The 26,667-nt window shown below is 39.9% G+C and overlaps 1 protein-coding gene across 2 annotated transcripts; it reads left to right on the forward strand.

Annotated features, from left to right (window-relative positions):
- Window positions 1–564: 564 nt before the first annotated feature.
- Window positions 565–25,743, forward strand: kmt5c.L (lysine (K)-specific methyltransferase 5C L homeolog). Of its 2 annotated transcripts, NM_001097050.1 has the most exon segments (9): window positions 565–664; window positions 5,734–5,873; window positions 9,792–9,957; window positions 11,354–11,463; window positions 12,722–12,885; window positions 14,216–14,235; window positions 15,897–16,033; window positions 19,656–19,807; window positions 22,244–25,743. In NM_001097050.1, coding segments are annotated over 8 exon segments (2,286 nt in total). In that variant the 5' UTR covers window positions 565–664; window positions 5,734–5,763; the 3' UTR covers window positions 23,671–25,743.
- Window positions 25,744–26,667: the final 924 nt, after the last annotated feature.

The following is a 26,667-nucleotide window of genomic DNA, read 5'->3' on the forward strand; positions in this document are numbered from 1 at the left end:
CTTTTCTGTAGACATTTATGCTGAGCATTCAATAAAGAATTAACAAAAATAAAAATGATGAAAAACTACTGACTTCACCATTAAAAGAGCCTAAAAACGTGATTACTTTTTGTCAGTTTTGCTCAGTTTTCCTACCAAATGAATCCCTATGCTGTTAAAAAATGTATTTCCTGTGTTTCACATGAAACACTTGGACTGGGAGGACCCTGTCTGAAAAAACGCCTGACTCGTAGTCAATAGGCACAAAGACTCTTTGGTCAAACTAAGAAATGTTTTGACGGTACTGTAGTTGGCAGCCTGTAAAACGCTCTGTTTATTATTAGCTCCCCGGGACAAGTAGGAACTCTGAGGAGAGAATATTACATATACTTTCAGTATCAGTAGCGGACATTGACTGGCAGTGGCGCGTATTGCTATGACAACCACCATCCTGCACAGACATCACGTGTCCTAGTAGGTACGCTCGAGTAGCTCAATTCGACCTCGTTCATCTTTCAAGACGCGTCACTACGCTTCTACGCTGTGTAGACATGACGTCACCGGTTCATCTCGCGAGACTCTGAAGAAACGCTGTAGAAGGTGGCCTGCCAGAGCGGAGTAGCTGGACATTTAGACGGCGTTCCGGGACCGTGGGCTGTGTTATGAACAGCTGGACTGTTGGGCGGTAGGATAGAGGGTTTGCACTGGGGATTTAGAATGTCTTTCCCTATACCGTGGTGTTGTTTTATAGCGTCATAGGGATTTGTGTGTGTAGCTTCCCTGGAGAGAAGTGGGGCCCCCAGCTCTGTCTGTGTTTAGGGCATTAAAATACAAAGGAAACTGTGTCTCCATGAGGCAAAACGTTTAAGCCCTTTAGTGCTGCTAAATATTATGTCTCAGGTTTAGTTGCAGGTTGCCAGGGGATTCTGGGAGTTGTAGTTAAACCAGCTGTTCCCCAGCCTTTATTCTTGTAACAACCTGACAAACACGCCAGCAGTTATGCTCCTCCTGTATCTTTTGTCCGGCTGTAGTTCCACAACACCTTGAGAGCTGCCAAAGTCCTGATAAAAAATGGGGCCCTAACTATTAATGTTGTCATGGAGCACCCCAATGTGTAAGAACAATCACGCACAATCACTTCTATCTTGCCCACTCCCACACCTTGTGTATTACTCCCTTCCCTTTAGACTGTATGCCTATGCATAGGGCCTTCCTCACCTTTTGTACCTGTATTGATTGTGATGTTTGTTACTCCATATATTCTATGTATGTAATTCATGTGATGTAGTTGTATAATCACATTTACTTTACAGTGCTACGCAATATGTTGGCGCTATATAAATACATGTTAATAATAAAATCACATGTCAGCAGCCCAGTGCCCCAACTTGCACCCTAAACCCTATGGGGTATATTATTTATCAAAGAGTGATGTTGGAGATCTCTGCAGACTGAAATACAAATTGTTACAGAATATCAATGGCTATGGTCATAGGTAAAAGTTCATGTAAAGGTGGACAACCCATTTTAAATGCCCCCCGCCAGTGATACGCTACCCGCACTGGGAGGGAACATTTTTACCCAACAGGTGCCCTTTAATAAAAGAGAGCATAATATACATTCATTACAATTTTTCTTTTTTTTTTTTGTCCCTTTCTATTCTCTGCACTGGTGGCTCCTACTATTGATACAATGTAAGACAAGACGCTGATTAATAGACCTGTCTTTGCTGGGGAACTAACACTTTTGCAACATTGTTTAAAATTTAACTTTTGAATTAACTTTTTTTTATGATGTAGAGTGGTATTCGGAGACAATTTGCAATTGTTTTTTTTTTATTATTTGTGGTTATTGAGTTATTCCGCTTTATATTCAAGTGCTGCAATCTGGTTGCTAGGGACCAAAATACCCTAGCAACCGTGCATTAATTTGAATAAGACGGGAATGTGAATAGGAGAGGGACTTAATAGAAACATTAGTATCAATAATGATTAGGGATGCACTGAATCCAGGATTCGGTTTGGGATTTGGCCTTTTTTAGTAGGATTCGGAATCAGCCGACTCCTTCTGCCTGGCTGAACCAAATCCGAATCCTAATTTGCATAGGCAAATTAGGGGCAGGAAGGGAAATCACGTGACTTTTTGCCACAAAACAAGGAAGTAAAAAATGTTTTCCCTTCACACCCCTAATTTGCATATGCAAATTAGGATTCAGTTTGGGATTTGGCCTTTTTCGGTACAATTCGGATTCAGCCGAATCCTTCTGGCTGAACCGAATCAGAATCCTTATTTGCATATGCAAATTAGAGGCAGGGAGGGAAATCACGTGACTTTTTGCCACAAAACAAGTAAAAAATGTTTTCCCTTCACACCCCTAATTTGCATATGCAAATTAGCATACGGATTGGGTTCGGCCAAATCCAAAATAGTGGATTCGGTGCATCCCTAGTAACGATAAATGTGTAGCTTTATAGAGCATTTGTTTGTCAGTGTCAGTGACCCCTGTTTGAAAGCTGGAAAGAGTCAGAAGAAGAAGGCAAATAACTGTAAAAAAAATAATGAGGCCCAATTAAGAAGTTGCTTAGAATTGGTTATGCTATAATTTACTAAAAGTTAAATTAAAGGGGAACCACCTCTTTAATGCCATGAAAGTGCCGCGTTTGGGATCAACCCTCTTGCTTTGCATTAAATTGCCCTCCGATTCCTTTTACCTTTGTGCATTGAATCCTGGAGGAGCCTTGGAAAGGAGCAGGTGTGCCTGGATCTCTGCCTTCGTTTATAATTAGCAATTGCTAAAGACAATAAGGGGCGTGCTGGATTTTATTTTCAGCCATCAGAAGCTCTAATTCTGCTTTTCTAAATAAAAGGCCAGTAGCAAATATTAAGCAGTTACGGCAGATGTTTTATTGTGTAGGCTGCTGGGTTTGAAGAGAAAAACGTCCGTTATTTTATCAGAAACCATGAAAGAAATCTCATCCAGATGGGAAAAGGCTTAATAAGTTCATTGGGGGCATACGGCTCCTCGATGCTGAGGAGTCATGTGAGACCACTGACTTAATATAAACTGTTGGGCCAGTGCTTGTTTAGTTACCGGTATACACAAAGGCCCAATAAATGGCAGCGCCCTCAGGGTGTTTATTTACATAAAGGAGGAAATGTCTTTAACTGTAACCCTTTCACTCTAAGACTTCTACAGGGTAATGAAAATCTTAAATTTGCCCACATCTAGTAACTCATAGCAACTAATCCATAAATGCTGATTTGGTTGCCATGGGTTGTTGGGTGAGTGGAAAACTTAAGACCAGTTATAAGATTAAGGTTCATCTTAATCCTTTTAAGACTTGTACGGGGTAATGTAATGAAAATCTTAAATTTGCCCAGCTCTAGTAACTCATAGCAACTAATCGGAAAATGCTGATTGATTGCTATGGGCTATTGGGCAAGTGGCAAAACTTAAAGGAAAACTATACCCCCTAAATGAATACTTAAGCAACAGATAGTTTATATCAAATTGAATGACATATTAAAGAATCTTACCAAACTGGAATATATATTTACATAAATCTTGCCCTTTTACATCTCTTGCCTTGAACCACCATTTCGTGACTGTATCTGTGCTGCCTCTGAGATCACCTGACCAGAAATACTACAACACTAACTGTAACAGGAAGAAGTGAGGAAGCAAAAGGCAGAACTCTGTCTGTTAATTGGCTCATGTGACCTTACATGTGGTTTGTATGTGTACACAGTGAATCTTACGATCTCAGGGGGCGGCCCTTATTTTTTAAAATGGCAATTTTCTATTTATGATTACCCAATGGCACATACTACTAAAAAAGTATATTATTATGATAATGGTTCATTTACATGAAGCAGGGTTTTACACATGAGCTGTTTTACTCAGTATCTTTTAATAGAGACCTACATTGTTTGGGGGGTATAGTTTTCCTTTAAAGGGGAACTATCGTGAAAATGAAAATTTAATATAAGCTTCCTCATACTGAAATAAGAAACTTTCTAAATACAGTCAATTAAAAATTCTGCATTGTTTCTGAAATAATCAAGTTTATCTCCACTATGTTTCTCAGCAGCTGTTTCTCTTCATTCTCTTTATGAATGATCCAATGTATCTTGGAGGGGGGGGTACTTTCCTAGCAGATGTATTAGAGCTCACTCAAATAACTGATTGCAGTATAAATAAAATCCTAACAAAATAACAGCCTTTTGCACAAATTCTGCATGTATAAAGACATGTCTGGTGATTTTAAAGTGAGCTCTAATACTTCTAGGCAAAAGGAGCCCCCCTATAACCTATATTGGATCATTCATCACCCAACTCCTGAATGAAGATAGAATGAGGAGAAACAGATGTTGAGAGAGGAATAGTGAAGATAAACACATTATTTCAAAAATGGTACATCATTTTTAATTGATTATATTTAGAAGTATAAGAAGTTTCTTATTTCAGTATGCTTAAGCTTATTTTACATTTTCAGACCAGTTATTACATAACCCCCATAGTTCCCGCATGTTATACATGACACAAGATTTCTTTTTTAACTTTAGATTAAGGAGCAGGTAAAGTTAATGGGTGCTCATTAACTTTCCTTGCACTGGGGAGACGGGGTTGACAGGGCCAGCCATTAATGTAGAAGGTTTTTTTTTTTTTAATTACAAAGCAATAGTAGGCCTTTTTATGGGTCAGGTGTTATATGTCCGATCTTTCAATATCGGCCTTGGCAGGCAATGGTTTCTGATTTTCCTTGGATATTATGTACTTAAAGGGCATGTAAAGGCGAAAAAAAAAAAAAAAATTTTACTTTCTTTAATGAAAAAGAAACCTATCTCCAATATACTTTAATTAAAAAATATGTACAGTTTTTATAAGAAACCTGACTGTATGCAGTGAAATTCTCCCTTCATTTACTGCTGTGGATAGGAATTGTCGGACGCTCCCTAACTGCTGCAGGGAAACAATCATACTTATGAACAGCAGGGGGAGCCCCCGCCTTACTTCCCAGCCATGCAGAACTCAGGCAGCTTTGTTTTTTTCCCTATTTTTGGTCATTTATGACGATCCCTAAGCAGCCCAGACCACACTGAGCATGAGCACAGTCTTGGTCTTGCAAAGATGTTTAACAAAGTTACAAGATGGTGACCCCCTGTGACCAACTTTGAAAGCATAAATCATTTGTTTGATTAGGCGTGTGGTGCAGTAAGTTCATATTTATGTTTAGTATACAAAATACTGCATTTTTAGCCTTATTCTATTTTAGACTTTACTTCCCTTTTAATGTATTATATAACTGCATATGGTTTGGTACTTATGTCTATTGTTAATGTGTGCGTTTCCATCTTTTTAATATAAAAATATAAGCCTCAATCCTCTATTTAATATCAGAGATTGAAAGTGTATTCCTATGTATGTTATCCCCCCCCCCCAACAAATGTATCATAATGTGCTGAGAAATGGGCCGATGCTTTTTTAGCACCATTGCTTTGTGCTTGCCAGCAATTCAGCAGATCCAGATTTTCTGCAGCTATCCCGAGAGGAGACCACCTGTTTTGCTAATGTAATTCACTGTATTAAGCAGAGCATACCCATTGTGACAGGTTTCTCGGTGAAACATGTGCTGTCTTCTTATTATGACACATGTTTAACACCCACATCTGACAAAGAGGTTCTTTTACTCCCGTAATATGTACTGATCCAGGTTTCTGTATTTTTATTTCTCTTTTTTCTCCTGCATGCAGGAACAGCATGGTCGAAAGCCTGCACATACTATGGGTTCAAATCGGTTGACGGCAAGAGAACTTTGTGAGAATGATGACCTCGCGACGAGTTTGGTGCTTGACCCTTACCTGGGGTTTAGGACTCATAAAATGAACGTCAGGTGAGTTTCTAAGGGAAGAGAAAGGAGACTACACGATGCAGACATTGGCAGAATTGGTTGTCATATTGGTGATCTTCTAGCCCAAGACCTGCAGCGGGTCGGGTACCTGCAAAAAAATCTGGCATCCTGCTGAATGAGGGGAGGATTTTCAGGTGCGTGTATAGCTGGGGGTTGGGTTGCGGGTCTCATCTAAATGTCTTATATTGTATGTAATATTGTCTATATTGTACTCCTTTTAAAGTTTTACGAAACTTGTTTCTGTCCCCGTCCACTTTTGATGATGTCACGTCTGGCTTACAGCACTGTCACTTCCTGTTTGATGGTGGTTGCGGGTCGGGTTGCAGATAAGGCAGTTGGGGGTCCGGGTCGGGTAGCGGATGAAAGTGGCTAAATATGCGGGTTCCAGTTTTGGTTGCGGGCTGCCAGTTGCAGGGTCGGCTGAAATTAGTTCAGTGCAGGACTCTAGCCCAAGTGTTTTCCAGCTTGGTGGTTAGATGACACTTGGAAGCCTGCATTGTCTAGCATAGGGGTGAAACGAATTCTCATATAAATAAAAGGGGAGCAATTCCAGCAAGTGTTTTAAAGTAATAAAAATATAATGCATTGTTGCCCTGCACTGGTAAAACTGATGTGTTTGCTTCAGACACAATACTATTTTTTATATAAATAAGCTGCTGTGAAGCAATTAGGGATGCACTGAATCCACTATTTTGGATTCGGCCGAATCCCCGAATCCATCTTGGAAGATTCGGCCGAATACCGAACCGAATCCGAACCCTACTTTGCATATGCAACTTAGGGGCGGGAAAGGAAAAAGTGGAAAAAAATTGGTTTGCTTTCTTGTTTTGTAACAGTCGCATGAAATCCCGCCCACCCCACAATTTGCATATGCAAATTCGGATTCGGTACGGCCAGGCACAAGGATTCGGCCGAATCCTGGATTCGGTGCATCCCTAGTAGCAATGGGGGCAGCCATTCAGAGGAGAAAAGGCTCAGGTTACACAGCAGAGAGTAGATAAGCTCTGTAGAACATAATGGTGTTATCTGTTATCCATTTAAACTGTGGCATATAGACTTTTTTTAAATTTCTGCCATTGCTATACAGCAACTTGCTTATATGAATTATAGTAGTGTTTCTGAAGCAAACAGATCCATTTGCCAGTGTAGGGCAACAGTACAGGATATTTTTATTACTTTAAAACACTTTCATTTTTTGGTGTTACTGTTCCTTTAACAGGAACCGCTTGGGAGACGGTCTTTGAAAGCACCCCACATGCTTTTAAATACCTCTTGAATAATCAGTGCAGAACCTCATGACCACTGCCATGTCTGTTGGTAGTTTTAAAGGGATACTGTCATGGGAAAAAAAATTTTTTTCAAAATGAATCTGTTAATAGTGCTACTCCAGCAGAATTCTGCACTGAAATTAATTTCTCAAAAGAGCAAACAGATTTTTTTATATTCAATTTTGAAATCTGACATGGGGCTAGACATTTTGTCAATTTCCCAGCTGCCCCTGGCCATGTGACTTGTGCCTGAACTTTAGGAGAGAAATGCTTTCTGGCAGGCTGCTGTTTTTCCTTCTCAATGTAACTGAATGTGTCTCAGTGGGACATGGGTTTTTACTATTGAGTGTTGTTCTTAGATCTACCAGGCAGCTGTTATCTTGTGTTAGGGAGCTGTTATCTGGTTACCTTCCCATTGTTCTTTTGTTTGGCTGCTGCGGGGGAAATGGGAGGGGGGTGATATCACTCCAACTTGCAGTACAGCAGTAAAGAGTGATTGAAGTTTATCAGAGCACAAGTCACATGACTTGGGGCAGCTGGGAAATTGACAATATGTCTAGCCCCATGTCAGATTTCAAAATTGAATATAAAAAAATCTGTTTGCTCTTTTGAGAAATGGATTTCAGTGCAGAATTCTGCTGGAGCAGCACTATTAACTGATTCATTTTGAAAAAAATGTTTTTTCCCATGACAGTATCCCTTTAACTACCAAAGCCTTATCTCATATAGCAAGACTCTCTGATAAGGCTTTTAGTGTAAACAGATGCTCTTGGGAAGAATTCTGCCACACAGCATGAAATGTATCACAGAAGCCTTCAAATGTGTCTTTGCGAGTCACAGCGGGATACCTGTCTTGCAATTTAGATGACATTTGCAAATAACATAAGATGCACAAAGTTACTTGTAAAAATCCTATAGTTCGAAAAAGCGAATACACCCAAAATCTTCTATGTGGTCAGCGTTTTTTGTCATGGCCTGCTACCTGATAAACTGCAGGGTAGAGATAAGAGAACTGAGCCTGGTCATCAATTGTTCTGTAAAATTAGACATTTGCTGCCTTTTTTCACTTTATTTTGATATTTTGTGCCCCTGAGGAAGACTGATTACGGTCAAAATGCACGGGGCAATATTTTGATTATGTAAAAACATTTGTGACTCAAAACTTGGATTTTTACATAGTGTGCTTTCCACTCTTTTAAATTTTGAGTAGTAATTTATTGGGGACTTGTTTGGGTAACCTGCTGTGGAATTAGCATCTGGCAGTAAGTATTTTGAGTAGGGATGCACCGAATCCAGGATTCGGTTAGGGATTCGGCCAGAATTCGGCTTTTTTCAGCAGGATTCGGATTTGGCCGAATCCTTCTGTCCGGCCGAACCAAATCTGAATCCTAATTTGCATATACAAATATGCAGGGAAATCGCGTTACTTTTTGTCACAAAACAAGGAAGTAAACATTTTTTTTCCCTTCCTACCCCTAATTTGCATATGCAAATTAGGATTCGGTTTGGTATTCGGTCGAATCCTTCGTGAAGGATTCGAGGGTTCGGCCGAATCCAAAATAGTGAATTCGGTGCATCCCTAATTTTGAGTGTGCGTCTGCTAGACGGGCTGCTTTAAGATGTCAAAGGCAGTCAACATTCATTGGGCAAGTGATGTTTGTTTAGCCCTATGTGTATTTATAATGCCAAGGCCAATTATTAAATCCCAGTCTAAACCTGTGTCCTCCTTAGAACTTACCCGTCATCCGTGAGTGTCTCCATCACCTCCAGCCCATCCGAGTGTCAGATGAAATACAGGCTGTTGAATGATTCCTGGAGTCCCTCTCTAGTAATACTAGTTTGTGTCTCCCATTACTAGCACTGCATACATATTCACCCCTCTGGTGTTACACCTGAAGTGCCAGTTAGTCACATGGCATTTCGCAGAAGCACCTGTAATTTATTTTTTTGAAGGCATTTTTTTGTGGATGTCGTAATTTATTTTGTATATGAATTTACTAGCCAGGCTGAATAAGAGCAGGGAGAGTACGCGCACCTCTAATTTTAAGAGCCAAAGTTCATTTATAGACAGGTGCTGACTATCAATAACGTTATCTTTTCCTCCTGTAGTCCTTTTATGCCATATTCCTGCTAGTGAAAACAGAGGGAGTTCTGCTGGAGCTTGGACTGACTTAGTTATACTGATCTAGTTTAGCCAGATGATCATATGTAATAATAAATAAGGCTTTGCACCTTTTAGATGGGTGACGCGTTTCAAAAGCTGTTTCAAACTAGCTCCTTCCATTCATATTTGTATAACTGACTTGGTCTGTCCAGCTAGTCTAGGTTAGGTATCATTGATTTGCCAAAAATCGATCATGTCATTATCTCTGTTTATATGCTGTTTTATAAAGTCACTGCTATGAACAAGGCAGTATTCTCATGTGAGTTTTAGGTTGTTCATAATAGAATTCATTCACCCACCCCAACTATTCGGTCCTGATAAAGGCTTGATAAAGGGTCTTGTAGGCACGAAACTTATGTTTTTTTGTGCTGAATAAATCGTTTTGCGCAACTACAACTCGCACAAAGTGCTGCTGGTAATTCTTTTGCTACTGTATCTGTACATGATTTTGATATTGTTACACTGCAGTGCCATGCCCACGATAAGAAGGCAGCATCACCTGAGAGAGGCTTTGCAAACATTCTGTAAGAAAAAGGACCTGGAAGCTGCGTACCAGTCACTAACAGCAGGCGGATGGGCTCGTCATTATTTCCACAGTCGCACCAGGCAACAGGAGAGTCTGCTCAAGACACATGTACGTTTCCTCATATATCTGTAACCCACAATTTACTTCTTCTACTGGGTTTTCTGACATTCTTTATCAATCTGGTAGAGCCTTCATGCCTAAAGCTGGCCATAGACGCAAAGACCCGATCGTACGAACCATCGTACGATCGGACTTCCCCATCTCCCGAACTGCCACTAACCATTCTGATCAAATAAAGTAGAAAAGAACAGATCAGCCGATGTTCTGCCCCTGACAGCAATCGTATGAAAGTTATGTCCGACAAAAGCTAGTGACAGTCTCCCACTGAAAATCGTACGATCGACAATACATGCAGAGATATTATCTGTAGCCGACAAATCTTTTAACCTGTCTGATCGACCAATCTCCACAGTACGAAAAATGTCGGGACTCTCCGCACACAGACTGAAAATCGTACGAATCCTCTATTCGTACGATCAGATCTTTGCGTCTATGGCCAGCTTTAGGAATGACAGATTGTATAAGTAATTTACTTTATTCACTGGGTTTTTTTGCCAACTCAGGAGCCTTGTGACAAGGAAGATTAATGACTCCACTAAGCTCCATATATTTGCAATCTAAGTCAATACTACACAGGCTCACTATGCCCAGGACATTCTGCAGATCAGCACTTTGTTCTAGCCTGGTGATATGACCAGTGGAGGGACAGGCAAAAATTTATTGTGCATTGAAAATAAACTTGCGCCATTGATCTTCACTAACAGGATGGAGTATGGATAGAGGATGGAGTTCCTGTCTGCAAGCTTAGGGCAGAGACACACGCTCAGATTCGGGGAAATTTAGTCGCACGGCAATGAATCCTCCCGCGGGCGATTTTAATTCTAGACCGGCAGGAGAATGTTTAGGGAGATTAGTCGCCCCGAAGAAGAGGTGATTTATCGTCGGGCGACTAAATTTCCCTGAATGGCACTCAGAGATTTTCGTTTTTCCGAAGTTTCCTCGTGAGGCAACTTCGGGCGACTTCAGAAAACGAAGTGCACCAATTGCAGTTCGGGGAGATTAGTCGCCCAAAGAAGAGGAGATTTGTCGCCGGGTGACTAATCTCCCCGAATCTGAGAGTGTGGCTCTGCCTTATTTTAGTAGGTTTTCTGGTGAGCTATAAAGCAGCTGTAAGATTAACACTACTGATCCATCCCCCCCTTTGTACTGCACCCCTGCTGTTAAAGAGCGCTACCAATAGGCTGGTTTTGCTTACAGTAAGCATTAATTATATCTCAGTTGGAATCAATAGCTTATAAAATTATGAACCGTTATAAGTGAAGTGCTTGTATTCTAGTGTTTGCTTAAAATGCGGCTTTGCTTCATCACTGCATCAGATAAACATTTAATATATTTGTTTAACGTGGATATTTCTATCGCTTAGCCTTTCCTGTATGTCTTTCAGATATTCCGATATCTCCGGATGTTTCTTCCAGAGAGTGGTTTTATGATCCTTTCCTGTAGTCGGTACTCTCTAGAAATGAATGGAGCGAAAGTTGTCTCCACTAAGTCATGGTAAGAGTTCTCAGGGCTGCATTCATGCTGAGAATCAGGCTGCCATTAATTCTAATAATGGTTAAATGATTTATAGTAGACTTAGGCTGGTAGAAATTTTAACCCCTCCCTTACATGTTGAACTGATGGATGCTGGGATTTTGTTTTTTAAACAAGATAAGTGAAGGGTTTAGTGACTGTGCCAGCCTAAAGGGGAAACTATTGTGAAAATTAAAATTTAATAAGCTTCATCATACTGAAACAAGACTTTCTTAATACAATCAATTAAATATTCTGCATTCTTTCAGAAATAATCAGGTTTCTTCACTATTCCTCTCTCAGCGTCTGTTTCTCTTCATTCTCTCTTCATGCAGCAGTTGGGTGTCAGATAATCATTGACAGTTAGATCCAATATATCTTATAGGGGGGCTCCTTTTGCCTAGAAGATGTATTAGAGCTCACTCTATTAAAATCACCAGACATCATGTCTCTCTACATGCAGGATTGGTGCCACCGTCCGTTATTTTGTTAGAGCTCACTCAAATAACCGATTCCAGTACAAACAAAATCTAACAAAATAACTGACGGTGGCACAAATTATGCTTGTAGTGTGACATGATGTCTGGTGATTTTAATAGAGTGAGCTCTAATACATCTTCTAGGCAAAAGGAGCCTCCTTATAAGATATATTGGATCTAACGGTCAATGATTATCTAACACCCAACTGCTGCATGAATACAGAATGAAGAGAAACCGATGCTGAGAGAGGAATAGTGAAGATAAACTTGATTATTTCAGAAACACTACAGAACTTTTTGAATGTATTTAGAATGTTGTAGTATTCCAATATGCTGAAGCTTATATAAAATTTTCATTTTTGCGATCGTTGTGGGATTGGGGTGGGGATATGGTGGTCCTAAAAAGGTTGTGTGAGTCACTGCTAAACTGGTCCTTGCACGCAGTTTTATTCCTTCAGGTTTTCTTCTCAAAGCTTAACGGCACATGTGATTTGCTTGGAATTTGTCTTTGCCTTCAGAGACCTTGGTGGAATACATAAGAGACTGTAGTGGATCATGTTTCACAATAATCAGTGGGAATCTCCTTGGAGCAGAGCACACAATTAGCGCTTCAAACCCATCCCCGCCCTTATTTTTAGTTGATAATCACTTGCTTGTGCCATACTCACAAGAGGCTGCAGAGACAAAGCACACGGAGATCACAAAAAGGTGTGAACGTTTTTCTCCCATTATGCTCTAGCATGCTTCTGTTGGTGTTTTAGGTCCAAGAATGAAAAGATTGAACTCCTGGTGGGGTGCATTGCTGAACTAAGCAAAGCAGACGAGACCCTCCTTCGATTCGGAGACAATGATTTTAGCGTCATGTACTCCACTCGGAAAAAGTGTGCACAGCTCTGGTTAGGACCTGCTGCCTTTATCAACCACGGTAAGTGCAACCAGCTTGTTCTTCTTAACGGAATTTATTTAATGTTTGCATATCAGATCCTTAAAGGGGAACTATCACGAAAATAAAAATGTAATATAAGCTTCCACATACTACTTTCTAAATACAATCAACTAAAAATTCTGCAGCGTTTCTGAAATAATCAAGTTTATATTCACTATCCCTCCCTTAGCATCAGTTTCTCTTCATTCTCTCTTCATGCAGCAGTTGGGTGTCCGATAATCATTAACAGTTAGATCCAATATATCTTATGGGGGCTCCCTTTCCTAGCAGATGAATTAGAGCTCACTCAAAAAACTGATTATAGTACAAACAAAATCTTAACAAAATACAGCATTTTGCACAAATTCTGCATGTAGAGAGACATGATGTCTGGTGATTTTAATAGAGTGAGCTCTAATACATCTTCTAGGCAAAAGGAGCCCCTCTACAAGATATTTTGGATCATTCATCGGACACCAACCCCCTGAATGAAGCCCGAATAAAGAGAAACATGCTGAGAGAGGGATAGTGAAGATAAACTTGATTATTTTAGAAACGCAACATAATTTTAATTGATTATATTTAGAAAGTTTCTTATTTCAGTCTTATGAAGCTTATATTAAATTTTCATTTTCGCGATAGTTCCGGTCAATAGAAGCGGTCACTGCTTCTCTGTAGAAAGGTGTCGTTTTTAGGAGAGTGGGCAGCGCCATCAGGTGGTTATACATGGTGTTGCTCTGCTCAATACCAACAGACACGCAATAGAACATTATTGCAAGATTGACTAAGACAAATCATCTATTATAGGGGTTTGTTCACCTTCCAGACACATTTTTAGTTCAGTTGCTATCGGATTGGTCACCAGAAATAGACTTTTTAAAATTTGCTTTCCATTTTTAATTTTTAAATGTTTAAAGTTTAATGTTCGTGTCTCTGGTGTTTCCTTCTGGTAGCTCATTGATTCTGATGCTGATTCCAATTTGCTACATTAGTTGATACATTTCTCAGCAGCATCTGTGGATTATTAGCAACTACTCTATCAATTATAACAGTTGTCTTTAATGAAACTGGGATTTTGCTCAGCAGGGACAAAGATAAGAAATGTATCAACTAAATGCATCAGTTTAGAACAGTTTACAGGAAATGGAAAAGGAAATGTAAAGTGTCTTATTATTATTATTATATTACGTAACTATTTTGAAAAATATGTTGTACAGTATTAGTGCACTTTTTTTTAATAAGTTTTGTGAATCTGTGGCCATTGTAAAATGTTGCCTATTTTTCTTCCCCATGCTGTGTTTGGAATGCTGCCTTATCTATACATATTAAGACTGTCGGCCAAACTGCAAGGTAGGTGCTCTCCATTTTGTTTATCATTGCTATGTTCATGTGTTAATGCTTATCATTTTTCAAATTTTTGTATACTCTGTACTAAATCATACATAATAGGGGTGAAAACTTGATTTTTTTTTTTTTTTTCATGTGTTGCAAGTTGCCCCCACTTGAATCGGCTTCCTTAAAGGAAAACTATCCCCCCCAAACAATGTTAGTCTCTATAAAAAGATATTGCATAAAACAGCTCATATGTAAAACCCTACTTCATGTAAATATAATGATATAGTATATAGTATGTGCCATTGGGAAATGCTAAATAGGAAATTGCTATTTTAAAAAATAAGGGCCGCCCCCCTGGGATCGTATGATTCACGGTGCACACAAACAAACCAAACATGTTCGGTCACGAGTTCTGTCTTTTGCTTCCTCACTTCTTCCTGTTAGAGTTGTAGTATTTCTGGTCAGGTGATCTCTGAGGCAGCACACAGACCATCACAAAATGGTGGTTCAAGGCAAGAGATGTAAAAGGGCAAAATTTACTTAAATATATATTCCAGTTTGATAATGCTTTCATATGCCACTTAGTTTATATCAAATTATCTGTTGCTGAAGTATTCATTTTGGGGGTATAGTTTTCCTTTAAGTCTGTGAATGTCGTATCAAGTTGATTAAACAGACTAGCCATTTAGCCTCTAGGAGCCACACAAACAGCTTCTCTGGGGTATCGGGACACATGGGATTAGCTGTATATTGGCTTTGCATTCTTATTAAGACCGAAGGATGCTGGTTATGTGCTTCATTAGGACTGATGCGCAATTTGTAATCTAAAACAACTCCATGCTTTTTTGTTTACTGCACCCATTAAAGGTTTGTTAACCTTTAAATTTAACTTTTAGTATGATATAGAGCGTGATATTCTGACACAATTTGCAATTTTTTTGCATTATTTTTTTTTATTTGTGCATTTTGAGTTATTTAGCTTTTTATTCAGCAGCTCTCCAATTTGCAATTTCAGCAATCTGGTTGCTAGGGTCCTTATTACCATAGCAACCATGCATTGATATGAATAAGAGACTGGAATATGACTAGGAGAGGCCTCAATAGAAAGATGAGTAATAAAAAGTAGCAATAACAATAAGGGGCAGATTTACCACTGGTCGAATTGAAAATTTTAATTTTCAGGGGGTTTTTATGGGCAAAACTGTCAAATTCGATTTTCGCGATTTATCATACCCTGGCCCTTCAAGAACTCGAATTTGACTATTCGCCACCTAAAACCTGCCAAATTGCTGTTTTAGCCGATTGGAAATGTCCTGGGATAAATTTGGAGTTGTCTGCGGCCTTCCTGACATTTGAGTTTTTTTCAGAGAAAAAACTCGAATCCGTGTTTTTTAAACTTGAGTTGAATCTGGACGAATCTTTTTTTTTTAAATATATTTCGATTGGTCGAGTTTCGCGTTCATTGGATTTTATGGGAGTTTTAAAAAAAACTTCTTTAAATTTGACCCTTGATAAATCTGACCCCAAATGTGTACATTTGTTTTATATTTTTGTCTTTCTGTTGCTGAGTGTGGGCAACAGCTTAAATATGTCCCTGTGTTACATGAATGGTCATGTAAAAGTGGATATTGTAATATATTTATATTCTATAACCAATTTACTTCCCCCCCGTGCAGTTTGTACCAACAGAGGGAAACACGGCGTGTGTAAAGGTTCTCAGGGAAATCAAATCCGGTGAAGAGATCACATGCTTCTACGGTGACAGCTTTTTTGGAGAGAAAAATGAAATGTGTGAATGTTGCACATGCGAAAGGTGAGAATTTTATAAATGTGGAATGTTTTCTCTTTTTTTTTTCATGCAGACACAGTGTATATAAAAGTGATATATGCGAATCTCAACTGTTTCCATTACTTTAGGGTACAGGTAAAAAAACTCCATTGTTGCTTTGTTGCTCTTCATTTGTTTGAGATTTAGCCATCCTTCTCACAACATTTTCTTCTCCTGAGGTTGCTCTTTAGTTTCCAACTGTCTCAATGTTTCTGGATTTCCGTTGTGCAACATCTAAAAATAAAATTAGATTAGCTATATACAGTCATATGAAAAAGTTTGGGAACCCCTATCATTGGCTGAGCTTTCAGAGTACCAACTTCCTTTTAATATATAACATGCCTTATGGAAACCGTAGTGTTTCAGCAGTGACATAAAGTTTATTGGATTAACAGAAAATATGCAATATGCATCATAACACAATTAGACAGGTGCATAAATTTGGGCACCCCAACAGAGATATTACATCAATACTTAGTTGAGCTCCTTTTGCAAATGTAAATGCCTCCTATAGCCTTTGATGAGTGTCTGGATTCTGAATGGCTGTATTTTACCATTTGTCCATACAAAATCTCTCCAGTTAAATTTGATGGCTGCTGAGCATGGACAGTCTGCTTCAAATCATCCCATAGATTTTCCATGATATTCAAGTCGGGGGACTGTGACGGCTATTCCAGAATATTGCACTTCTCTCTCTGCATAAATTCCTTTGTAGATTTCCAAGTGTGTTTAGGGTCGTTGTCTTGTTGGAATATCCAACCCCTGCGTAACTTCACCTTTGTGACTGATGATTGAACATTATCCTGAAGAATTTGTTGATATTGGGTTGAATTCATCCGACCCTCGACTTTAATAAGGGCCCCAGTCCCTGAACTAGCCACACAGCCCCACAGCATGATGGAACCTCCACCAGATTTGACAGTAGGTAGCAGGTGTTTTTCTTGGAATGCGGTGTTCTTCTTCTGCCATGCAAAGCGCTTTTTGTCATGACCAAAGCCCTTTGTTCCAAAATAACTGACTTGTCTAAATGAGCTTTTGCATACAACAAGCAACTCTGTTTGTGACGTGAGAGCAGAAAGGGCTTCTTTCTCATCACCCTGCCATACAGATGTTTTTTGTGCAAACTGGGCTGAATTGTAGAACGATGTACAGATACACCATCTGCAGCAAGATGTTCTTGTAGGTCTTTGGGTTGTCTGTAACCATTCTCACAATCCACCGCATATGCTGCTCCTGTATTTTTCTTGGCCTGCCAGACCTGGTTTTACAGCAACTGTGCCTGTGGCCTTCCATTTCCTGATTACTTTCATTACAATTGAAACTGACAGTTTAAACCTCTGAGATAGCTTTTATAGCCTTCCCCTAAACCATGATACTGAAAAATCTTTGTTTTCAGTTGTTTGGAGTATCCCATGCTTCAGAGGAGAGTCAAACAGAAGCACAAATTGCAATTGGCCACCTTAAATACCTTTTCTCATGATTGGACACACCTGCCTATGAAGTTCAAGGCTTAACGAGCTAATCCAACCAATTTGGTGTTGCCAGTAATCAGTATTGAGCAGTTACATGCATTCAAATTAGCAAAATTTACAAGGGTACCCAAATTTTTCACATTTGATTTAATTTCATACAACTGAATACTGCTGCACTAAAAATCTTTGTTCAGAAGACACCCCAGTACTGGGAAATGAAAGACATACCACTGTTATCTTTTTTTGTTGAAAGTGGAGTAAATTATTATGCAGGCTGAGAGGGGTTCCCATACTTTTTCATATGACTGTATCATGCAAGATTCAAAGTTGAGCTAAAAGCATAAAAATTAAAATGCTACTTAAAAAATGAAGTCTTGAGCTCTGGGTTATTCTACACATCTTCTAACTAACATCTTGTAGTCAATGTGTAATGCATTCAGTTTGTTTCTGGAGGATTCATCATTACATGGTGGGCTTGTCTGTGGACAGGTAACTTGTTTTAAAGGAGAACTAAACCCCCCCGTGATTTTAAGTCACCACTTGCCCCCTCCCTGCCTCCCCTCTGCACAGTCTTACCCCAGAATTGTCCCCTCTTGAAATAATGACCGCATATGCAGAGTGAGGGCAGCGGAGCTCACGGACGCCATCTTCTTTTCTTCGGTAAGAGGGGACAGAACTCTGTGGTACGACTGTGCAGGGAGGGGGGCCAGTGGGGACTTAACATTGCAGGGGTTTAGTTCTATTTTAAAGGAGAACTAAACACTAAAAATTAAGGGCTAAAAATGCCATATTTTATATACCGGTACTGAACTTATTGGACCAGCCTAAAGTTTCAGCTTGTCAATAGCAGCAATGATCCAGGACTTCAAACTTGTCACAGGGGGTCACCATCTTGGAAAGTGTCTGTGACACTCACATGCTCAGTGGGCTCTGAGCAGCTGTTGAGAAGCTAAGCTTAGGGGTCTTCACTAATTATCCAGCAGAAAATGAGCTTCCCCTGTAATATAAGCTGATGCTACAGGGCTGATTATTAAATTCTGATGCTAATTGCACTGGTTTCTGTGCTGCCATGTAGTAATTATCTGTATTAATTACTAATCAGCCTTATATTGTGACATTTCTATTCTATTTGTACTGTATATTGTGAGTGGGTCCCTAAGCTCAGTAAGTGACAGCAGCACAGAGCACGTGCAGTGAATCCGCAGAAAAGAAGATGGGGAGCTACTGGGGCATCTTTGGAGACACAGATCTTTACTGCTAAAGGGCTGTGATTGCCTTGGGCTGGTACAGAAGCTCAAAACATAATGTACAACGTTTTTAACTACTTCTTTAGTTAAGCTTTAGTTCTCCTTTAAGCATCTTATGTGTCATGTTTAAAGGGATACTGTCATGGGAAAACATGTTTTATTCAAAACGCAACACTGAAATCCAATTCTCAGAAGAGCAAACAGATTTTTTTTTTTTGTATTCAATTTTGAAATCTGACATGGGGCTAGACATATTGTCAGTTTCCCAGCTGCCCCAGTCATGTGACTTATGCCTGCACTTTAGGATGGAGCTTTCTGGCAGGCTGTTATCTCTCCTACTCAATGTGACCTGGATTTTACTATTGAGTGCTGTTCTTAGATCTACCAGGCAGCTGTTATCTTGTGTTAGGTTGCTGCTATCTGGTTACCTTCCCATTGTTCTGTTAGGCTGCTGGGGGGAAAGGGAGGAGGGTGATATCACTCCGACTTGCAGTAAAAAGTGACTGAAGTTTATCAGAGCACAAGTCACATGACTTGGGGCATCTGGGAAACTGACAATATGTCTAGCCCCATGTCAGATTACATAGTTAAATAAAAAAAAATCTGCTCTTTTGAAAAATGGATTTCAGTCCAGAATTCTGCTGGAGCAGCATTATTAACTGATGTGTTTTGAAAAAAACATGTTTTCCCATGACAGTATCCCTTTAAAAATTTAACCCATGTGCAAAAAGCACATATCCTATCCTTTGAAATTGTATATACTGTGCCTTTAATTTATTTCCCATCACCTTCTGCTTTTTAATGCTTTCTTTAGTATTTTTTTCCTCATGTTGTACTTGTCTCTCAGAAGGACACTGTTTTTGACTTCTAAAGTCTTTTTATCTTTAGAAAAGGGGACGGTGCTTTTAAGCAGCAAAACACAGAGCAGACAGTATCTACCTCATTAGAAAAATACCAGCTCCGTGAGACAGACGGTCGTCTGAAGAGACTGAGCGAGAGTGCCTGCAAACCATCCCCGCAATTAACTACAAAGAAAAAGGGTGAGTTAACATCATTTTACAGGTTCCTCTCGTATGCCGAGTAGCAGAATATTGTCATCCACTGAATGTAAGTGACCCAACGGGCACATTGTCAGCTTCTCCAGCCATGTTTCATTTCTCCGGTAAATGTTATCTGAGCAGGCAACAACAATCTGTGGCTCTTTATTTTCAGCATGACCCAATGGGGTTTAGAAGGTTGAAAAAGACCCTGTCAATAACCTGTTCAGTGCAGACTAGTCAATGAGCCTGTCAACTACCATTTGAACATATGCCAACTGTCAATTCTTTCATGTTTTCAATGGGGGGGGGGGGAGCCAATTTGAGACTCAGCACATGTTTTTGTGCTGAAAAAATATCTGCAATCTTAGTCATTTTAATCAAACAGGCTTTTGAAACAAGGAAATAGCTTGGCGGCATTTAGGTGCTAACGGTTTTCTTCGTTTTAATATTTATATTTGGGGTGATTTTTCCCCCCAATTCTTTGCTTTGTTCTAGGCATATACCGAATCCAGGATTCGGCATGGAGGAAAATTGCGTGACTTTTTGTCTTAAAACAAGGAAGTAAAAATTTTTTTCCCTTTCCCACCCCTAATTTGCATATGCAAATTCGGTTCGTTATTCGGCTGAATCTTTCGCGAAGGATTCGGCCGAATCCAAAATAGTGGATTCGGTGCATCCTTACTTAGTTCACATTGACCAAGTTGGTCACTGGGTCTCTTTAAAACTTCAACAATAAGGGATGCACCGAATCCACTATTTTGGCTTAGGCCTATTCACCGAATCCTTCTTGAAAGATTCGGCCGAATACCAAAGCGAATCTGAATCCTTTTTTAGGAATTCACCGGTTTCAGGATTCGGCCTTTTTCAGCAGGATTCAGATTCAACCGAATCCTTCTGCCTAGCCGAACCGGATTTGTGTCCTAATTTGCAAATGCAAATTAGGAGCAGGGAGGGAAATCGCGTGACTTTTTGTCACAAAAGTAAAAAATGTTTTCCCTTTTGGATTCGGCCGAATCTTACGAGAAGGATTTGGGGTTGGCCGAATACAAAACCGTGGATTCAATGCATCCCTACCTAATTTGCATAAGCATCATTTGCAAATTAGGGGGCGGGAAAGGAAAAAAAATATTTTTTACTTGTTTTGTGACAAATAGTGATTTGCCTTTCTGCCCCTAATTTGCGTATGCAAATTCAGATTCCATTTGGCCAGGCACATCCCTTCATTCTTACCACAAATAGAAGCTGGTAACTCAGTTGTAACTCTCTTAATATACTTAAATCAAACCTGTATTTGTTAGAGCTTTGTCCTTGATCCACATGAGTTCAATGAGTAGGGGTCTAAGCTGAGCAAACCTTTTGCCTATAGCTGTAATTAAGAAATATTTTCTGTATTAAAGGACAAGGAAAGTCTAAAATAAAATAAGGCTAGAAATGCTGTATTTTGTATACTAAACATAAATATGAACTTAGTGCACCACAAGCCTAATCACACAATTGATTTATGCTTTCAAATTTGGCCACAGTGGGTCACCATCTTGTAACTTTGTTAAACATCTTTGCAAGACCAAGACTGTGCACATGCTCAGTGTGGTCTGGGCTGCTTAGGGATCATCATAAATTATCAAAACCGCACAAGTCAATATCTGCCAGAAGCCGATACAGCAAGACTCATTAATAATCGAATATGCAGACTGCACTGGGTTCTGTGTTGTCATGTAATCTAATGTGGATTTTATAGTTTTTTCTATTATTTGATACAAACTTTCTCCAACTCTGCAGAACCAGTGGCTGCAGCAAAATAATCCTCTAAATAGAATCCCAGTTTATCTGTTTAAATCTAGATCCATGATCTTTGTCCCTGCTTCTTGTCTTTGGAAACATTAAAGGGGATGTAAAGGCAAAAATAAAATCCAATACAAATCTCTACACAGTCGCCGACTGCTCTGCAGGGAAACAAACAAAGCTGCTTGAGTTGTGCATGGCTGGGAAGTAAGACTTGGGCTCCCCCTGCTGTTCATAAGTATGATTGTTTCCCTACACAGCAGTTAGGGACCGTCTGACAATGCCTATCCATAGCAGTAAATGAAGGGAGAATTTCACTGCATACAGGCAGGTTTCTTATAAAAACGGTACACATTTTTTAACTAAAGTATATTGGAGATATGTTTCTTTTTCATTAAAGAAAGTAAAAATTGGATTTTATTTTTTTGACTTTACATGACCTTTAAGCCTCTTTTTCTAACTACTTGCTTTTTGCAAGCAACTGTGGGAGGAGGAGAAATTAGATAAAAATTTAATGTACTCCCCCCCCCCCTTCTCTCTCAAATCACAGGTTTAGGTAGAGTAAATGTATTTATCGCGTGTATAGGGGAATCCTCTCTAAGTCCGTCGAAAGAACAGTTAACCATTTCTTATGTCTATTTGTTTTTGTGCCAGGTTCAAAACTTAGACTATCGCTCAGACTGAAACGGATTCCGGCATCCCGCAGAAAGGGAGCTTTCTATCGGAGAGTAAAGACTTTTGCTTCCTCTCGCTATTTTTATAAATCTCACCTAATGAAGCACATTCCCTTGAAACCTGTGAAGATTGCACTTCCCCGCGGTACTGTTTTAAGGGACGTGCGTATCATTCTGCATAACTGCAAAAAATGTAACCAGGCCTCCCGTCCTAAAAGCCAGCATGAGAGGCAATGCTGCAAGCTAGGAAAGGAACCTTTGGTATCGCTTCGCCGGGAAGACCTCAGCCCTGAAAGGCTAAAATTTCGATTAAGCTGCCCTGGTGGTTCATGCCCTCCTATAATCCAGACGGCTAACGTAGGGTGCAATGCCAAAGATTGTTCTCAAACTGAAGCAGGAAAGTCCAACCTGGAACAGATCACAACAGCCGAATTGTGTGAACACTTGTCTTTCTCCCCCGTGCCGAGTCACAACGAAGATGACGACTCTTTCTATGAGCCCGAAATCCCCGGTTCATTGTTGGGTCCCGAAAGTCCATCTTCTGAACCACTTTCCAACAACTTAAACCTGGAATGTAATTCTCCTGAACCTATTGTTATAAACACTGTGTATCCTCATTATAATGGCGGCGTAACATCTGATTCGCATCCTCATGCGCTTAAACAGTTTGGGATAACCCATTATATTCAAGTTGATCTAAGAAAAGATGTAACCTTAGAACCTGGAAGGTCTCAGCCTGATAAGAGTTCATTGGAAGCAGAAAAGAAGCCGATTCCGAATAATAAACATTCTCAGCACCCTGTTATTTCAGACGACCACCTTGTGGCTAATTTGAATGCCGAAACACAGAGTAACGCAGTAAGTCCACCCACAAATACCCCAATATGTGAAGCCTTAAATGGGTCATTGGAGCATAAAGTTTTCTCTTTAAGATCCAGACCGGTATCATTTAGGCCAAGAAAGACCTCAGACAACAAGATCACCCTATTTAAACGGAGACGCAGTTCTGTAAAGCAAGGGGTACGATGTGTTAAACTGAACGGACATGTAAAATTGACGGGTCAACTTGTTCCCAGTAAACTTCATCCACCCCCTGGGGCTGGAGCCAATCACCTCACTGATGCAATGCACTCTGACCCTAAATTGTTGCTAAAGCCATATGTAGAGTTGGGACTCAACAACAATTTAAAGAGACAGTCATTGACTGGTCTACCCCCTAGCACGGTTTTAACAGGAGACGCCTTTAATATATTACACAGCCCACCGGCATCAAAGCAGTCGACGGAAGGTGCGACGAAAAATGTGGCATTTAACCCATTCACTCCCTCAAAAAGACTGCGGCTCGTGGTCAGCCATGGTTCTATCGCTCTAGACATGGCATCCACGTCGAGTGAAGAAACCAGTTAAGACCAAGGAGTTCTTTGACCAAATATGTAAATGTTTGTGAGAAGCGTGGAAGCTTGGGACTGGATAGAAAACTGCTTTGTCTCACCCCCTTTTTTTGTATTGGGTGCTACTGTTCATTCTCCCCACTCCTCTCCTTCTTCTAACATTGTAATTCAGTTGCATTGGCTTTTTTTTTTTACGTATAATGCACCACTTTGCCTTAGTCTACAAATCCCTTTGTACACACCCTCGAAAAGAAACCTGTTATGTTGTCTTTAGAGATGTCCAGTTTTTTTGGTTGTTGTAACACCGGCTGGAAATCTACCTTTGTTTTGGAATCTCTTCCCAACCCCCTTCAATTTTTAATGGTGCTATATGAATAAGCATATCCTATGGGATGTGAAGGACACTTGAATCATTGATAACATTCATGACCAATCATCTCTGTTTGTGTGAAGGAATGAAAGAGGAAGACGTGAAGTAAAAGCCTTAAGCTTGTCAGATTTATTGAACTCTATTGTTCCAGTCGAGAAGTCCCAGACCCTGAATTCCATCAGAAGGTGCTTTAACATATCTTAAATTTTCAGATGACCGTTGTTCTCTACAATGTTTCCCCCTCCGTGTTAAATAATCTGGAATTAGCGAAAGTAAATTAAAGCAGGTGGCCCATAGAATAACTGTGGAATAAGTGTGGTGTATTACAATATATTGGGCCAGATCTTTATATCCCCAAGCATTTATTTCCAGCCCCGATATTTTCCAACCAAAAGATGATCTACGGAATAACTGACCCATTGCATGATAACTTTTTTTGCAGGTTCTCCTAGCTCACAATCATTGCACTTACAATGCCGAAAAGGAGAATAGACCTCCGTTAATACACTTTTCTATCTAAAGGGATACTGTCATGGAAAAACATGTTTTTTTTTTCAAAACGCATAAGTTAATAGTGCTGCTCTAGCAGACTTCTGCACTGAAAGACAATTCTCAAAAAATTATATTTATATTCAATTTTGAAGTTGAATGACATGGGGCTAGGCATATTGTCAGTTTCCCAGCTGCCCCAGTCATGTGACTTGTGCCTGCACTTTAGGATGGTATGGAACTACTTTCTGGCAGGCTGTTATTTCTCCTACTTGATGTAACTGAATCAGTCTCGGTGGGACTCGGCTTTTACTATTGAGTGCTGTTCCTAGATCTGCCAGGCAGCTGTTATCCTGTGTTAGGGAGCTGCTATCTGATTACATTCCCATTGTTCTTTTGTTAGTCTTCTGAGGGGAAAAGGGAGGGGGGGTGATACCACTCCTGTCAGTTTCCCAGCTGCCCCAGTCATGTGACTTATGCCTGCACTTTAGGATGTTGCTTTCTGGCAGGCTGTTATTTCTCCTACTCAATGTGACCTGGATTTTACTATTGAGTGCTTTTCTTAGATCTAGCAGGCAGCTGTTATCTTGTGTTAGGGAGCTGCTATCTGGTTTCCTTCCCATTGTTCTGTAAGGCTGCTGGGGGGGAAAGGGAGGAGGGTGATATCACTCTGACTTGCAGTAAAAAGTGACTGAAGTTTATCAGAGCACAAGTCACATGACTGGGGGCAGCTGGGAAATTGACAATATGTCTAGCCCCATGTCAGATTTCAAAATTGAATATAAATAAATCTGTTCGCTCTTTTGAAAAATGGATTTCAGTGCGGAATTCTGCTGGAGCAGCACTATTAACTGATCCATTTTGAAAAAAAAAAGAAAAATGTTTTCCCATGACAGTATCCCTTTAAGTATATTAGTTTGGGGGACCCCCCTCCCTTCCCCCACAGAGCCCATAATTGGGATGGAGGGGGGTGGGTGGTTTTTCAACTACAAAACATTAACTCCCTAGTTGTGTATTATTGTTGGCCTTTAGCGCCAGTGGTGTTATAGCTTTTAGGTTTCGAAGAGCGGAATTAAGCCGTGGATAGGTAGGACAGACTGAATTATGGAATGCTGCACTCGGTAAGCCATTTCCAAGGAGAAAGGTAACCAAGCAGCAAATTGTTTTTTGTTTTTTTATCTTTCCTATTTCAGTACAATATTTAATAAAACATTTTACAGTAACTTAAAATGGGTTTTCTTGTTCAACTGTTTGAGGAGCGGGCTATTTAGCTGGTGAATTGGATGGGGAAAAGTAGGAAATGCCATATTCAAATGCCCATACCGAAAAGGGGTATAAAGGAAACAAACAAGATCTTAACAAAAAGAATGTGAAGAACTCTTGTTGGACTGTAATGTCTATTCAACTGAGCCTGTGGGAATTCACTCAAATGGCAGAAGAGCTGATACATTTCCCAAATGAAGAGACCGTCACACCCGGGGTAGTTTGATGCAGATAACAAGCTTGTGTTTTATTCACAGATGGAGTTTCCACAATATAGTGCAGTTTTCACTTCAGACAACCGAAGATAATGTTTATAGGTATTTATGCAGTGCTGTACAATTATACAATGTGGAAAAGTAATTATGGAAGGCAAGCTTTATAGTACCATATATACTCGAATATAAGCCGAGTTTTTCAGCCCCCAAAATATGCTGAAATATAATACCTCGGCTTATACTCGGGTCAAGTGCAAAAACGGTCGGCCGGCGTCTAAGAATAGTCGCCGGCGACCAAGAATAGTCTCCAAGAATATTTGCCCGCGTCCAAGAATGGTCGCCGGCATCTAAAAACGAGACGCTGGCACCTCCAATGGGAGCAGAAACCCTCAATTTTTTGATTGAAACTTACCAGAAGCTGCTGCATTTCTCACCCTCAGCTTATACTCGAGTCAATAAGCTTTCCCAGTTTTTGGAGGTAAAATTAGGTACCTCGGCTTATACTCGGGACGCTTATACTCGAGTATATACGGTAAGTATGTGGCAGAGGACCCTGCCCGTAAAGCTTACAATCTAGGCAAATTAAAATTTCTTCTTCCAACACCAGAACAGACAGGTCAAGAGCAGATTGTATATCTCCGAAACCTGCTTGAAACAGAGCCTAAGTCACTGATTG

The sequence above is a fragment of the Xenopus laevis genome, chromosome 7L (genome assembly GCF_017654675.1).
Source record: "Xenopus laevis strain J_2021 chromosome 7L, Xenopus_laevis_v10.1, whole genome shotgun sequence".
NCBI classification, from domain to species: Eukaryota; Metazoa; Chordata; class Amphibia; order Anura; family Pipidae; genus Xenopus; species Xenopus laevis.